The sequence below is a fragment of the Notolepis coatsorum genome (genome assembly GCF_963971535.1).
Source record: "Notolepis coatsorum genome assembly, chromosome: 17".
Taxonomy (NCBI): Eukaryota; Metazoa; Chordata; class Actinopteri; order Aulopiformes; family Paralepididae; genus Notolepis; species Notolepis coatsorum.
The window spans coordinates 24,844,505-24,859,482 of record NC_140181.1 but is presented as its reverse complement, the minus strand read 5'-3'; the positions used below and the strand labels follow the sequence as shown (position 1 = coordinate 24,859,482).

At 43.3% G+C, this 14,978-nt stretch overlaps 1 protein-coding gene across 1 annotated transcript in view; it reads right to left on the bottom strand.

Moving 5' to 3' along the window:
• The window catches only part of arhgef16 (Rho guanine nucleotide exchange factor (GEF) 16), a 77,165-nt gene that overhangs the window by 60,981 nt on the left and 1,206 nt on the right, over positions 1–14,978 (bottom strand). The window contains exons 2-3 of the mRNA XM_084333343.1: positions 4,819–5,484; positions 1,679–1,733 (exon numbers count right to left, since the gene is read on the bottom strand). Coding sequence (XP_084189469.1) covers positions 1,679–1,733; positions 4,819–5,382 — 619 coding nt within the window. The 5' untranslated portion in view covers positions 5,383–5,484. The remainder of the gene's footprint in view (positions 1–1,678; positions 1,734–4,818; positions 5,485–14,978) is intronic.

Below are 14,978 nucleotides of genomic sequence, written 5' to 3'. Positions count from 1 at the left end.
ATTACAACATACTTCAGAACTTTAGATTCTTGTTGGACTGGAATAATTAGAATTATATACTTTTTTGTGTGTCTGACGGAGTTAACACAAATCAAGTTTCAAAGGGAAACATGTGAATTTGTTGAAAATGTTAAATAGCTCAGACCTTTCTCGACATGAATATATAACTCTAATCAATATAGTGTGCATTCTCAAAATATAATATTTAAAAAGTGTTTTGTCCCGACTCTCAAGAATCAGTATATACAATGAATAAAAATAAAAATAAAAACTTACAGAGGTGTTCCATAGACTCAGGAATTGTGTAAAAGTGCCCATGTGACGTACGTGGGTTGGTCATTATCATTATTACTGTATTTGGAAGACCATGTGAACATTAGATTAGTATCGTTTGTGTGTGTGTGTGTGTGTGTGTGTGAACATGAGAGCTAATGATGTCTCTTCTTCTCTTCCTGTCAGGTGCTGCCCGTCCCTATACTGAAGGGTGCTGATTGCTTAATGAACTACAGCTGATGGCAGTCACATCAGGAAGGGGCGGGTGCACAAGTAGCTGACAGCACACGCACGTCGAGATTCCTGTTGTGTGTCATGTGCCAGTGACCTCCGTGTATGAGGTTGCCTTTGTTTGCCACTGCGTGGATATAGATATATGTGTGTATGTTCATATAATATGGACATGCAGTTAGCCCTAGTCCATAGACCTGAGGGACTGATGATGGTGCCAGCCTGTTTCTGCACCTTGTGTATGGAACCGTGTGCTCTCTGATGTTCACACGGCCACATAGTGCGGTAGCCTCAAGGTTTGTCTATCTGGGTTGAGTTGCCTTATATGTATGTCTTGTTTGTTCTCCCCTTACCCTTTTCCCTCTGTGTGATCTAGGGTTGAAATCCCCTAATAACATCCCCTTTTTCCCTTTGGGGAACAGGCCGTGGGTTGGAAGCCCCACACTTAATAAATACAATTTACCATCTGAAAACGTCTTTGTTTACTATCTGCCTACCCGGGACTGTTTTGAGGAGCATTTTCTACTGAGGGGGTTGTTTTTTGCTCATGTAACACCTGCCCAGATTGCTATCTTGTATGGTCAATAGACCTCTGTACATGACAGCCCAAATAGTGAAATAAATAGTAAAATAGTTCCCCCTTAAAGGGGAACTATTTTACTATTTCTTTCACTATTTGGGCACTTTTACACAATTCCTGTGAGTCTATGGAACACCTCTGTAATATATATATTTTTTTTTATTCATTGTTTTGTATTTCTAATCAAGTCCTCAAAAACAGCATTTTTCTACCTCAAGATCTCGAGCTGTGTTGAGCCTGGGCTCCTAAACCACTGTGCAGCGTCGTGTTCGCCTGAACATTAACATGCAGCAGTGTCTTTATGACATCACATATAGGGCACATTTTCAAATGACTCAGTTCAGTGAGGGTGAATATTGTGAGAGGAGAATTGGAAGAATGCGCCAATATGAGAATTTTGAGACATAGATCATATTAATATAAGTTCACATAGCTAGGAAACAATGCTAAACACTCAAAAAGGCCATTTATAAGATAGTTCCCCTTTAAGACTATTCATCTGTACTGTCAACAACCATGTTCAAGAGAGGAAGCTACTTTTCCAGTTGGTGTTAAGTAATGAGACGTGGATTCAGTGACGCATAGTTTACATACCGTCTTTGAAGGATCCAGCATGCCGCTGGTTTCTCTTTCTGCCCAGGGTTCGCTGCTGCAGGAGAGAGACCGCACACACACTCACTCAGAGAGAGACATACTCCACTTTTCACATCTCTCTCCAGCTTGTCTTTCACTTTATATCTTGAAGCTTTAATTTTCTATTTATTAATTCAGTTAATCAGTTCTCAGCCTAGTAGGAAGCAGTTCTGGAAATATGAAGGTCTGTGAGGCTCCGTGAGGCTCTGTGGAGCTGCTCTGTGCAAACTGTGTGGCGGTCGGTGCTTCACCAACCATGTTGGTTTGCTTTTTCATTTGAGGAGCATTACCAGTGGTGGAAGGTCACTACTACTGTACTTAAACATCCCAAAAAATAGAAAATGTTAGTTTTCCTCCATTTTACCCCTTTTGTCTGCACCTAGTTCTCATCTAACATGCATCACTATGTGCCAAAAGAATCTTCATATTTTATATTTTCACCCCTTTGTTTTCTCTTTCTCTTTCTGCATGTGAGGAGCCGGAGGGCAACCTCTTCTGTGGACGTACCACTTATTTAGAGGTCAAGGAATCGAGGATTGAATGCTCCCAAGCACTGGAATACACACATATACAATATCAGTGATGCCAGTAACTAGTTACTAAGTAACTAGTTACTCTAATCTGATTACTTTTTTCAGTAAATAGTAATCCAACTTGTTACTTTTTACAAGCCAGTAAAGTACTCTGATTACAGTTACTTTTCCAAGTGGCTGTGCGTTACTAATTAGTTACTATCTCATAATGCTGATGATAAGAGAGCCAGGGGTACAGTCAGCTAGACCGGAGATGGGACGTGCGCTCGCGCACGCATGCACACAGCCACACACACATGGGAATAACAAACTATAATACCACGGTTTTACAATTTTATATTGTATTTATATTATATACATTTTCTATTTTATTTCGTTTGGGAACCACTGTCCTAGAGTGCCTGAGCAGTGGACAGCTGTGACCTTATATGGCCTGATGGCTGATGACATCTCATGATGACCTGTCTGAGCAGCCAATCATGATTTATGACATTATGCACTTTCAATAAAGCATTATTAAAAAAAAAAAAATGTCATTCTTATGTTGTGGCAGCAGCAGGGGGGACGACGACGACTTCGTAACCTAGTTACTTTCAAAGTAACTAAGTTACTTTGATAATCAAGGAAATCAGTAAAGTAACTAGATTACTTTTTAAAGGAGTAATCAGTAATCAGATTATTTTTACAAGTAATCTGTGGCATCACTGTACAATATACACACGTCATATAGAAGATTGACTATTTACTTGTGATACTCAAAGCTGCAGTAGGCAACTTCTGAGTGAGTTTACCTTCCCAGCAGAAATAGAACAAACTCTACATCACTTTTCGAGCCCATGCAACAAGGGTTTTCAACTCCCAGAGGAACCAGCAATTAAATAATAACAAATACTTCCCAGCCTCTGATTGGTAGGTAGTTTTGCACATTGTGAATCCTTTGACGAGAAACGTGATGATGGTGGGCTTGGTTTTCCAATGCGACTCTGGGAACACCACTTGGCAGGTCGAAAACATTTGATTGGTTGTTGATGCAGATGTTAATCAGATGTTTGGTGCCTCTGGTAGTGGAATCCCTTGTTGTCATGCAGGGATTGACAAGTGATGCAGAGCTTGTTCTATTTCTGCTGGGAAGGTAAACTCGCTCTCAGAAGTTGCCTACTGCAACTGCAGCTTTAAATATATTTAATATGAAATGCTTCTATAGTTTTACTCGAGTACAATTTTGAATGGAGGACCTTTACTTTTACCAGAGTACTATTTTATCAGAATATTAAGTAAAGGAACTTCATGCATGACTGATCATGACTTCCTTGAAAGGCACTATATTAGATGAGGTATTTTTTCTCTCATGAAAGTATATGTAAATAGTATAAAATCGTGTAAATAAGGAGTCATACATATAAGAGTTCCCCAAAATAAATTGGTCTCTACTGTTTGAATAAAGCGATCCATGCCATTCTGTCATTTTTCCAACACCAATCTAACCCGGTGTCATCACTAGATGTGAAAGGATTGGATTGGCTTGATAATGTTTAACTACAGTGTCTGTCCAGTTCCTTTGGAGCTACAGGTGGTTAAAGGGATATAGGGTCATAGGTGATAGGGTCATAGGATCACTCAACCTAGACCCTATGATTCTATCCTCTGGCTTTGTACCCATCAATTCCAACCAACATCTGGTCCCTTGGACCACAGATGACTGAGTCGGTGCTCCACTTGGCTGCAATGCAACTCAACAGGGAAACTGCGCAACAATGAACGTTATCAAAAACACTAAAATATGTCCCTTCAGTGGTGGAAGAAGTACTGTGTTCCATGACTTAGGTAAATGTAGAAATACCCAGATAAAATGGTACTCTAGCAAAGTTCCTGCATAAAAAATTATACTTAAGTAAAAGTATAAAAGTATTTGATATTGGATGTACTTATGAAAAGTAAAAGTACATTGAATTGAATTGCAGAGGGGAGATCTGCATCCAACTCAAGTGCCCAGAAAATCTAAGATTTTGACCAGAATCAACCTGTATGATGCAGATTGGAAATAATCACAATTCGATTCTTTAAGTAATGGCTTCTTAAACTCAAAGTCAGGGGTCCAAATGGGATTTTGCCTTTTATTTCTTGTTGTGAGGACCCAGGCTCATTGATATCACAGACCACCAGAAGAAGACCTTTTTACATTAAGTAATGGTGTAATCGATGCATAAGCATTAAGAGTCCCGTGGCCAGAGTTCTGTGTGGGAGGCTAAAACTGGGAGGCTTCAGATAAGCAACACGCTACAGAAACAAAAAGGTTTTAACCATCCACAACAGGAAACAGCAGTCCTGACACATTTACCATGCTTGATTCTTCTGAACTAGGACACAGTGCATAATATGTAGTTACTACGCACTGTTAAAACCTTTGACAGCATGTTATGGTGTGGATTAAAACCCTGTTTGCTCAGAACCCAACCAGAACTCCGACCACAGGACTCACTTAATGTAAAAAAAAATCCCTCTAAGGGATTGAGGAAGCCGCTACCCCCCCCCCCCCCCCCCCCCCCCCCCCCCCACACACAGATGTACCTTGCGCCCAGGGCTGCGTGCGGGTCCTGGACTCACGGCCCGCTCCTCTTGGACAGGCTTCAGTGTGGCCGCCGCACTCCGGCCCCCGGCCATGGCGTCTATATTGAGGCTGGTCACAGCTGCCCTGTAGGACTTGTTTCTACGGTTCCTCCTCAGCGAAAAGCCGTCCCCGTCGCTGTCATAGTCCTCCCAGGACACGTCGGCCTGGGCAGAGTGTCGGTTCCTGGAGGAGCTCTCCAGCCCCAGGGGGAAGGTGACCACGGTGGTGTGGTAGCGGTTCTTGGGTCGGCCGCTGCTGCTACCCGCCGCCAGAGTCTTGGGGATGAGCTGCTGGGTGCCTAGCTTCAGCGACACCGGGCTTTGGGTGCTCAAAACCACCTGCGGAGGTGCCAACGTCACACCCCCCTCAGAATCTTCTTGCTGGGGTGACGAGGAGTCATCGGATTGGGATGCCGACTGGCCGCAATGATCCGTCACAGTTATCTGGAGGTCTGAGGAGAAGCGTCTCTCGAGGATGAGAGGGGCCTGGTCGCCCGGGGAACCGTCAGACTGTCTGTGGGACATAGCGTCCTCCGGCTGTGCTGCACCCTTGGGCTGCTTCACTTAGCTTTTCAGCATCTGGCAACCAGTCCACATCAACCAGTCCACATCTACAACATGGGGGGCCTGAATCCCAAAACATAAAAATACATTAGCCTCCATGCTAGAACAAGAGGACATTGAAGTTACACGTGCTCCAACCAACCCACATAAAATAGGAAACATAGGCCTGTCTCAGCCATCTTGAATCAGAGAGAGACTTCAGCGATTTAGAACAAATCTCCCTGATTAAAGAGACATATTTTCTTTCAGTTGGCATAAAACATGTTCTGTTTAGGGATGCACGATAATTATCGGGCCGATATCAGCTATTATGACGTCATCCCGATAAACTAGATACAATTATTGATAGCTCCGATAATATATATATATATATTTATTTTTAACTTTTTTCTTTTCATGTCAACGTTCACACGCACAATATATGCTTACTTGGTATTTTACTTGATTCAACAACAAAGCAGTCGGGGCAATGGCAAGCCGAAAGCGGTCAAAAATGTGGTTATTTGAAGTTTGGATTTTTTTTTTTTTTTTACAACTGAGGTAGGTAGATTTTTTAGAGACTAAAGTACAGAAAAGGGTACCGTTGGGTACCGGTATCGATTCACAGGTACCCATCCCTACTGACAAAGCACAATACCCGTTGGTTTTTACGTAGTTCACTCATTGTTCAGGGAAACGCATTGTTAATGACATTGATGGATTGTGAATTTTGTGATCGACTCAAATTATATTTATTTGGAAAAATAAATATAGTCACTTTATTTGAAGAGTCAAAACTGTTCTCTTGTCTTGGCTTTGTTTTGTTCATAGTAGTAACGCTCATGTCATGATAAATCTGGTTAGGGATGCCCCGATCGATCGGCCAGCGATCGGTATTGGCCGATATTCAGTATAAATATGAGATCGGTGAATTCCGATAATGCTTTATTTTCGCAGATCGTGAAAACCGATCGATGACACGGAAAACATGATCCAATTCTCTGCAGAGTTCTCACTCGCTCTTCTCTCACAGCCACACAGCTGCTGCTGCACGCCTTGCCCCTCCCCCTCCTCCCAGACCCATGGCATGTCAACAAACCCTTACGGCAAGAGTCGAGTGGATGAGCACCTCAGAGCTCCTCTTTCAACATAACAAGCATTAAACAAAATGGCCCAGTCATCTATTCACTTTTGTTTAATACATGAGGCGTTGTCTAATGTTATCTAGCTACCGATAGCTCCTGATATCAACGTCTGATATCATCAGTTTGGTATTCGTTTTCGCAAGTGCTGGCTAGCGTTAGCTACCTAGCTAACGTTACTGTTTAAACAAAACTACACAGTCAACTATTCACTTTAGTTTAATACATGATGCATTGTCTAACTAACTGGCTAGCTACTGATAGATCCTGATAACAAATGCGCATTTCAGTTTAAGAATGATAGGGATGCCCCGTGCCGATCGATCGGCCAGCATGAGACCTCCGTTAGCTAGGTAGCTAACGTTAGCTCACTGTTTTAACTAAATGACCCAGTAAACTAAATAGTTCACTTTATTTTAATACATGATGCATTGTCTAACGTGATCTAGCCGGCTAGCAGTAGCTACAGCTAGCTCCTGATATCAATGTCTTATAACATAATTGACATTATTGGTTTTTGCAGCTGAACATTGGCTAATTAGCTATCATGCTTCACATCTTATACGTTTCAGACCCTGTTGAACTATCGCTCTGACTGGGGACGCTGAGGGCTGAATGTGATTTGACCAAAGCAGAGTATACACACAGACAGTGGAGCTGTTTGCAGATAGAGCATTTTGACTTGTTGCGTGATGGCCGATGTCTCACAGATAATACAACTACAAGTATAATTATATAATATTTTATATAAAAAAAATAAAGATTATATATTAATAATTTTTTTCTTTTTATAAAACCAAAAACGATCGGTATCGGCCGATATGGCTCATAGTTAGACGATCTGTGATCTGTATCGGTGGCAAAAAACGTGATCGGGGCATCCCTAGTCAAAACTACAAGAATATACATTAAAAAAAAATATTATAATACAATAAATATATATATATCGGTTATCGGTATCGACCTTGAGGAGCAGAAAGTTATCGGTATCGATATCGGGGTAAAAAAATCAATATCGTGCACCCCTTCATAGTATTCAATTGCAGGCATATTGGCCGTGTTGCCAGTTACCCAGGTGGGGTATCTCCCGGGCCTTTCTGTGTGGAGCTTCATGTTCTCCCCGTGCTCGCAAGGGTTTCCACTCCCGATAAGATAAACCCAATGGAAAAACATGCACAACAGATCGCTAACGCTGTCGCGTCCCTGACGAAGATGGACAGGAGCACTTGGATTGGTCCCCGGGCGCGGCGCACGCTGCAGCCCTTGTCTGCTACTGGCTGCCCTTGGGGGGGAAGGACGACGGGATGGGAAGTGCAGAGAATATTTCATTCAGCGACTCAGTGCATGTGTGTGTGTTCCTGTGGGTCGCCCATCGCATGTGTGTGTTAAATCTGCATGACAAATAAAGACTTCTTCTTTTTTTGGCTGAACCTTGGGGTGTTACATTTTTTATTGGCCCAAAATATAGTCTATATATCTAGCTTCATAAAATATAGTCTATATACCTAGCTTCATAAAATATAGTCTATATACCTAGCTTCATAAATTGATAGTCTAATAAGTCTATATACCTAGCTTCATAAAATGTAGTCTATATACCATAAGATATTTTGGACATAAATAAATAAAAAATTAAAAGATTCAACCAGGAACCCTAAAAATAAGCCATCATGTATGCAGCCAACTAATGGTGGAGTTGGCTGAAATGAGGTGACAGAGACGATGACAGATTCCAGAAGACTCACAAGGTTTGCTCGTATGGAGAGTGACAAGAAAGATGGAATCAGAGAGAAGATTGCTATGTGCCTCCACCTCTCCATCCAGATGTACATCCAGAGCAGCTTGTTAATGTCACCATTTATGGTTCTCTTGCTCCACACTGTCAGTGGAAGTTGACACGGCAATAATCCTTGCTGAGGAGCAGGTTGCTGAATTTGAGATGTTATTATTACTTCAGGGATACTGAAATACTATTGAAAAGATAGTTATGATGACCATGACTGTGATGAGAACGAGTTAAAGATCATGATCTGAAATCATGCATGACACAGAACTGATGGGATCCAGCGTTATGGGATTACAGAGTACCTCTAGAACAGTGGTTCTCAACCTGTGGTACGCGTACCACTAGTGGTACTTGGTGGTACTTGAAAAGATTTATAAAAAAAAATAAAAACATTTTTTTTGTGCAGTCAGGCCACTGAACTTAGAAGCAGGCCAGGCCGTGTGTATATTTTCCCTAGCGGAGTTGCACTTCCGCATTCGGTTTGCGCGATCTGATTGGCCACTGACGTTTTTCTCAGCGCCAATCGCATTACTCCTAACAAACTGGTTAAGCTTGGCGACTCTTTCGAAGTTGGTTAAGGTTAGGGTTAAGGTTAGGGTTAAGGTTAGGGTTAGTTGGTTAGGGTTAGTTGGTTAAGGTTAGGGTTAGGGTAACAGCCTGCTGGCGCGATTGTTAGGAGTAACGCGATTGGCGCTGAAAAAAACGTCAGTGGCCAATCAGATCACGCAAACCGAACGCAGAAGTGCAACTCCGTTAGGGAAAATATACACGCGGCCAGGCCAGTGTTTCTAGTTGCGGCGGCGCGATAGTTAGATAACTAGGTGGGGAACAACCAGGAGATCACTGTGACAGAGAGTATTGCAGTCTAAACAGTCATAAATCTTTTATTCAACTTCAGCCCTGATCATAACCATTTTTATTTAGATTTTTTGTAATGTCAGATAAAAAATGAAATACTCTGAAAAGAGTTGTTAAATCTGACATTACAAAAAACCCATCAAAATCTGTGTTGTTGCCAATCATTGACACATGGCTAGTCGCCTGTAATAACCCCCCCCCCCCCCCCCAGACATTTTTTTAACAATAATTTGTGATGCCATCACACAAACTGGCATTTAAAGGGTTACAATTCAAAAATATATTGAATATGTTTTTTTCTTTTTTTTTCAATAATTTGTGATGCCCATCACAAACACTAGCATGTAAAGGGTACATTTAAAAAGATTCCTGCACCAGAATGCAGGAAATTAAGTCTTTGTAACAGAATAATTCCTGGTGGGGGACCCCCACTTAGAAAGTGGCCTGACTGGGGCTATATTTCACACTATATTTCCCAGCCTGAATTATTTCCCCAGTCCGGCCCTGCTTATGCGAGTTGTCAATGGACAACAACATGGTGTGTGTGTATGTGTATGTGTATGTGTATGTGTATGTGTATGTGTATGTGTATGTGTATGTGTATGTGTGTGTGTGTATGTGTGTGTGTGTGTGTGTGAGAATGAAGGACAATTGCTTGCTGTGTGAGAGAGAGAGAGAGAATAAAGTACATTTGCTGAAATACAGTTATTTTCTCACTTGCTATGTGAGAATGTTAGTTATTATGTTCTCAATGCCCCTTGCATTGTATGAGTTGTGTGGAAGAGTTTGCTAGTTCTAGTGCTACCCCTTTGTACATTGTGGCTGTGTCTGACAAAAGTTAACAATAAATAATGCTATTAATACATTTGCCTCCTGCGTGAACTGTGAATAGACTATTTTAACGTCGTCATATGGTGGTACTTGGAGAGCCAGCTACGTTCTCAGGTGGTACTTGGTGTAAAAAGGTTGAGAACCACTGATCTAGAAGATCTTCTCTCCGATGAGCTAGCACCCATCTCCACAGCTGTTTAATGACTATGAGCTAGCACCCATCTCCACAGCTGTTTAATGACTATGAGCTAGTACCCATCTCCACAGCCGTTTAATGATGAACTAGCACCCATCTCCACAGCTGTTTAATGACTATGAGCTAGCACCCATCTCCACAGCTGTTTAATGACTATGAGCTAGCACCCATCTCCACAGCTGTTTAATGACTATGAGCTAGTACCCATCTCCACAGCCATTTAATGATGAACTAGCACCCATCTCCACAGCTGTTTAATGACTAAGAACTAGCACCCACATCCACAGCTCTGTTTGATAACTATGAGCTAGCACCCATCTCCACAGCTGTTTAATGACTATGAACTAGCACCCACATCCACAGCTCTGTTTGATAACTATGGGGAAATGAGGATATGCAAGTGCAAAGCCAATTTAAGGAAGAAATGAGGGTTGAGGTGTCCATGAGGAATACTGACCAGATGGACTGTACTATTCTGGATGGCTGTGCAGTCCTATGGGTCCTATGGGTTATCCCATGGTTGGACAGCATTGAGTCAAACCAACCCAGCTCTAGTCAGTGTTCTTTCAATCAGTATTTGCAACGGAAATTGAGAATTGGAGATGTTATCTTGTGTTGATGGGTACATTGAGTTTAGCACAAATTGTTCTTCTTGCCAGGCTGGATCTGGTGGCTGCAAGGTGTTCCAACTGTCCTCCAACTCTCCACTTACCCCTCAGAACAAAGTTCTCCACTTCCCCCTCAGAACAAAGTTCTCCCCCCCCCCCCCCCCCCCCCCCCAGAACAAAGTTCTCCACTTCCCCCTCAGAACAAAATTCTCCACTTCCCCCTCAAAACTCTCCACTTCCCCCTCAGAACAAAGTTCTCCACTTCCCCCTCAGAACTCTCCACTTCCCCCTCAGAACTCTCCACTTCCCCCTCAGAACCAAGTTGTCAACACCCCAGAGAATTAGAAGCAACGTATACAGATCATAGTTGAAATAGTTTGAAATAAATTGTGACTGAAGCCACAGTTCATGGAGTATAGCAGAGCAAACTGGTCGTTTACTGAATCCTACCGCCACTGAGATATCAGCAGGTGGCATCATCACTATATCAAGACAGAATCTTAAGACCCATGAGGAGGCAGATGACATTGTAGCAGCACAGGCTATTTATGCAACAACTGAGGAGGGGAAGCATGTCAGAGATGTGATTCTGCTGTAGCACTACTACAGCCAACCCCTCACTGCCCCATGACATGAATACACCAAGAGTGAAGTCCAATGTGCTCCAGCCAAGTTTCCAATAAGAGGACTGTTACCTGATCTGCCTGCAGGCAGGCTTTGTAAACCAAGCCACAAAATTCATGTGTGCGTGCTATGGAATTGATGATGTGACCTCTATGACTGGTGCAGAAGAGTGAAGGCATGGATGACTAGGACAGGGAGAAAGACTGTAACTAAAATGCCGAAGCTCTGCTCTCTGCCACCAACATCAGAGGCCTTCAGGGAGAATGTAAAGAGAGCCCATCTCCAGTGTGTCATCTGGAAGACGGCTCGTCCTAAATGCAGATCCCACTGAGTAATGGGTGGGAAAGGAATGAAGAAAGCAAGTCCCTCTCCAGCCTGTCACACTCCCAGCGTCACAACAACCTGCACCAGATAACCAAGTCCCTCTCCAGCCTGTCACACTCCCAGCATCACAACAACCTGCACCAGATAACCAAGTCCCTCCAGCCTGTCACACTCCCAGCATCACAACAACCTGCACCAGATAACCAAGTCCCTCTCCAGCCTGTCACACTCCCAGCATCACAACAACCTGCACCAGATAACCAAGTCCCTCCAGCCTGTCACACTCCCAGCATCACAACAACCTGCACCAGATAACCAAGTCCCTCCAGCCTGTCACACTCCCAGCATCACAACAACCTGCACCAGATAACCAAGTCCCTCCAGCCTGTCACACTCCCAGCGTCACAACAACCTGCACCAGATAACCAAGTCCCTCCAGCCTGTCACACTCCCAGCGTCACAACAACCTGCACCAGATAACCAAGTCCCTCTCCAGCCTGTCACACTCCCAGCGTCACAACAACCTGCACCAGATAACCAAGTCCCTCTCCAGCCTGTCACACTCCCAGCGTCACAACAACCTGCACCAGATAACCAAGTCCCTCTCCAGCCTGTCACACTCCCAGCATCACAACAACCTGCACCAGATAACCAAGTCCCTCTCCAGCCTGTCACACTCCCAGCGTCACAACAACCTGCACCAGATAACCAAGTCCCTCCAGCCTGTCACACTCCCAGCGTCACAACAACCTGCACCAGATAACCAAGTCCCTCTCCAGCCTGTCACGCTCCCAGCATCACAACAACCTGCACCAGATAACCAAGTCCCTCTCCAGCCTGTCACACTCCCAGCATCACAACAACCTGCACCAGATAACCAAGTCCCTCCAGCTAGGGATGCCCCGATCACGTTTTTTGCCACCGATACCGATCACCGATCGTCGTGAGCCATATCGGCCGATACCGATCCGATACCGATAGTTTGATTACATTTTTTTTTTTAATTATTTTATATACTTTTTTTTTTTATAAAATATATTATATTATATAATTAGACTTGTACTTGTATTATCTGCGAGACATCGCCACCACGCAACAAGCTCCACTGTCTGTGTGTACTCTAGTAGCCTCCAGCTACGGCCAGGATTCTCCGGAGCTGCAGCTAGACCCTATACTCGAGTAGCCTGCAGCTACGCTACGGCCAGGATTCTCCGGAGCTGCAGCTAGAGACCCTATTGATCATATTCAACAACATGCCCTCAGCTCGAATACGCATCGAATGAGTGTTATAAAACATTGATATCAGGAGCTATCTGTGGCTACTGCTGGCCGGCTATATAACGTTGATACAGCGCCTCTGTGAACTATTTAGTTCAGTGGGACATTTCGTTTTGAACAGTGAGCTGGCGTCAGCTAACATGAGCTAGCTGAGGTATCATACACGTCTCTACTAGACTTGCTGGAGCGTTTGTTGATGTCAGGAGCTATCGGTAGCTGGCCGGCTAGATACCGTTCGGTTAGATAATGCCTCATCATGTATTGGACTGGAAGTGAATGGTTGACTGGGTCATTTTGTAACGGTAGCTAACGTTAGCTAAGGGAGACGCCGTCCTCCCGTCCCACTAGACTAGACTACTAGACCCGTGTTTACATGCGCATGGGAGGGGCTGGAGGGAGGAGCAGACGCCGCACAGCTCCCGGTGTCTGAGACAGAACTCAGCGAGACGAGCGAGTGAGATCGTTTTTTTTATCGATCGGCGAAAATAAAGCATTATCACCGATCACCGATCGCATATTTATACTGATTATCGGCCGATAACGATCGGTGGCCGATCGATCGGGGCATCCCTACCTCCAGCCTGTCACACTCCAAATGGACTGCATTTATATAGGGCTTTTATCCAAAGCGCTTTACAATTTATGCCTCACATTCACCTATTAACACACTAAGGGCGGAGGCAACCATGCAAGGTTAGGGGGGGCTAAGTATCTTGCTCAAGGACACTTGAACACACTGCTGGGAGGAGCTGGAATCAAACCGGGAACCTTTCCGATTACCAGACGACTGCTCTACCTCCTGAGCCACTGGTGCCCCATGTTGCACCAGATTACACTATGAGGGTAGTAGTCTGTTGTTCTTGTGCTGCAGAAACCAGGGCCTGTGGATACTGTATGTATCAGACAAATATGACTTGTACAAAGTACAGGTGTCAAGAGAGTTCAAACAAAACAAGTACCAGTCCAACATTCTGACGGGGAGGACAGTGTTGATGAATAACTCTATAGAGAGATGTTCAATACAAACACAGATAAGTAGGTTGGACTAAAAGTACACAAACTACCTAAAGAAATGTGTATTCTATATTAGTACCTTGTGAATAGCATAAGTTATAAAAGCATAGAGTATGTGATGGTGTCAGTACTATATAGTAGTAGTATCATGCAATGCTGTCAGTATATACTGTCGTGTTTAAGCTTTAGAGAATAATCATTCGGGACAAGGAGATTACGTGAACTTATTTATTGCAACGTGAGCAACATGAGTGTGACTCTATCCTAGGCCAGCAGCCAACTGGTCATCAGGACCCCGTGTGCAGGTACTCATAACAGAAAGGTGCGCCTGGCGCGCCTGTCGTAAATTACATATTCAAGGCATGAATATTACATATACAGTATGTGATGTCATGTCAGTATACAGTATGTGATGCTGTGTCAGTATATACAGTATGTGATGCTGTCACTATATACTGTATGTGATGTCATGTCACTATATACAGTATGTGATGCTGTCAGTATACACTGTATGTGATGCTGTCAGAGTATATACAGTATGTGATGCTGTCACTATATACAGTATGTGATGCTGTCACTATATACAGTATGTGATGCTGTCAGTATATACAGTATGTGATGCTGTCACTATATACAGTATGTGATGCTGTCAGAGTATATACAGTATGTGATGCTGTCACTATATACAGTATGTGATGCTGTCAGTATACAGTATGTGATGCTGTCACTATATACAGTATGTGATGGTGTTACTATATACAGAATGTCATGGTGTCAGTAAATAAATACAGTATGTGATGTCGGTCGTCAGTATACAGTATGGTTACTTTTTCATTTTGTGGATGTTTATGACTTCTGACAATAAACTTGACGTGAGTACATTTGGGTTGCAGCCTTGCAGGTATTAAGCACATGTC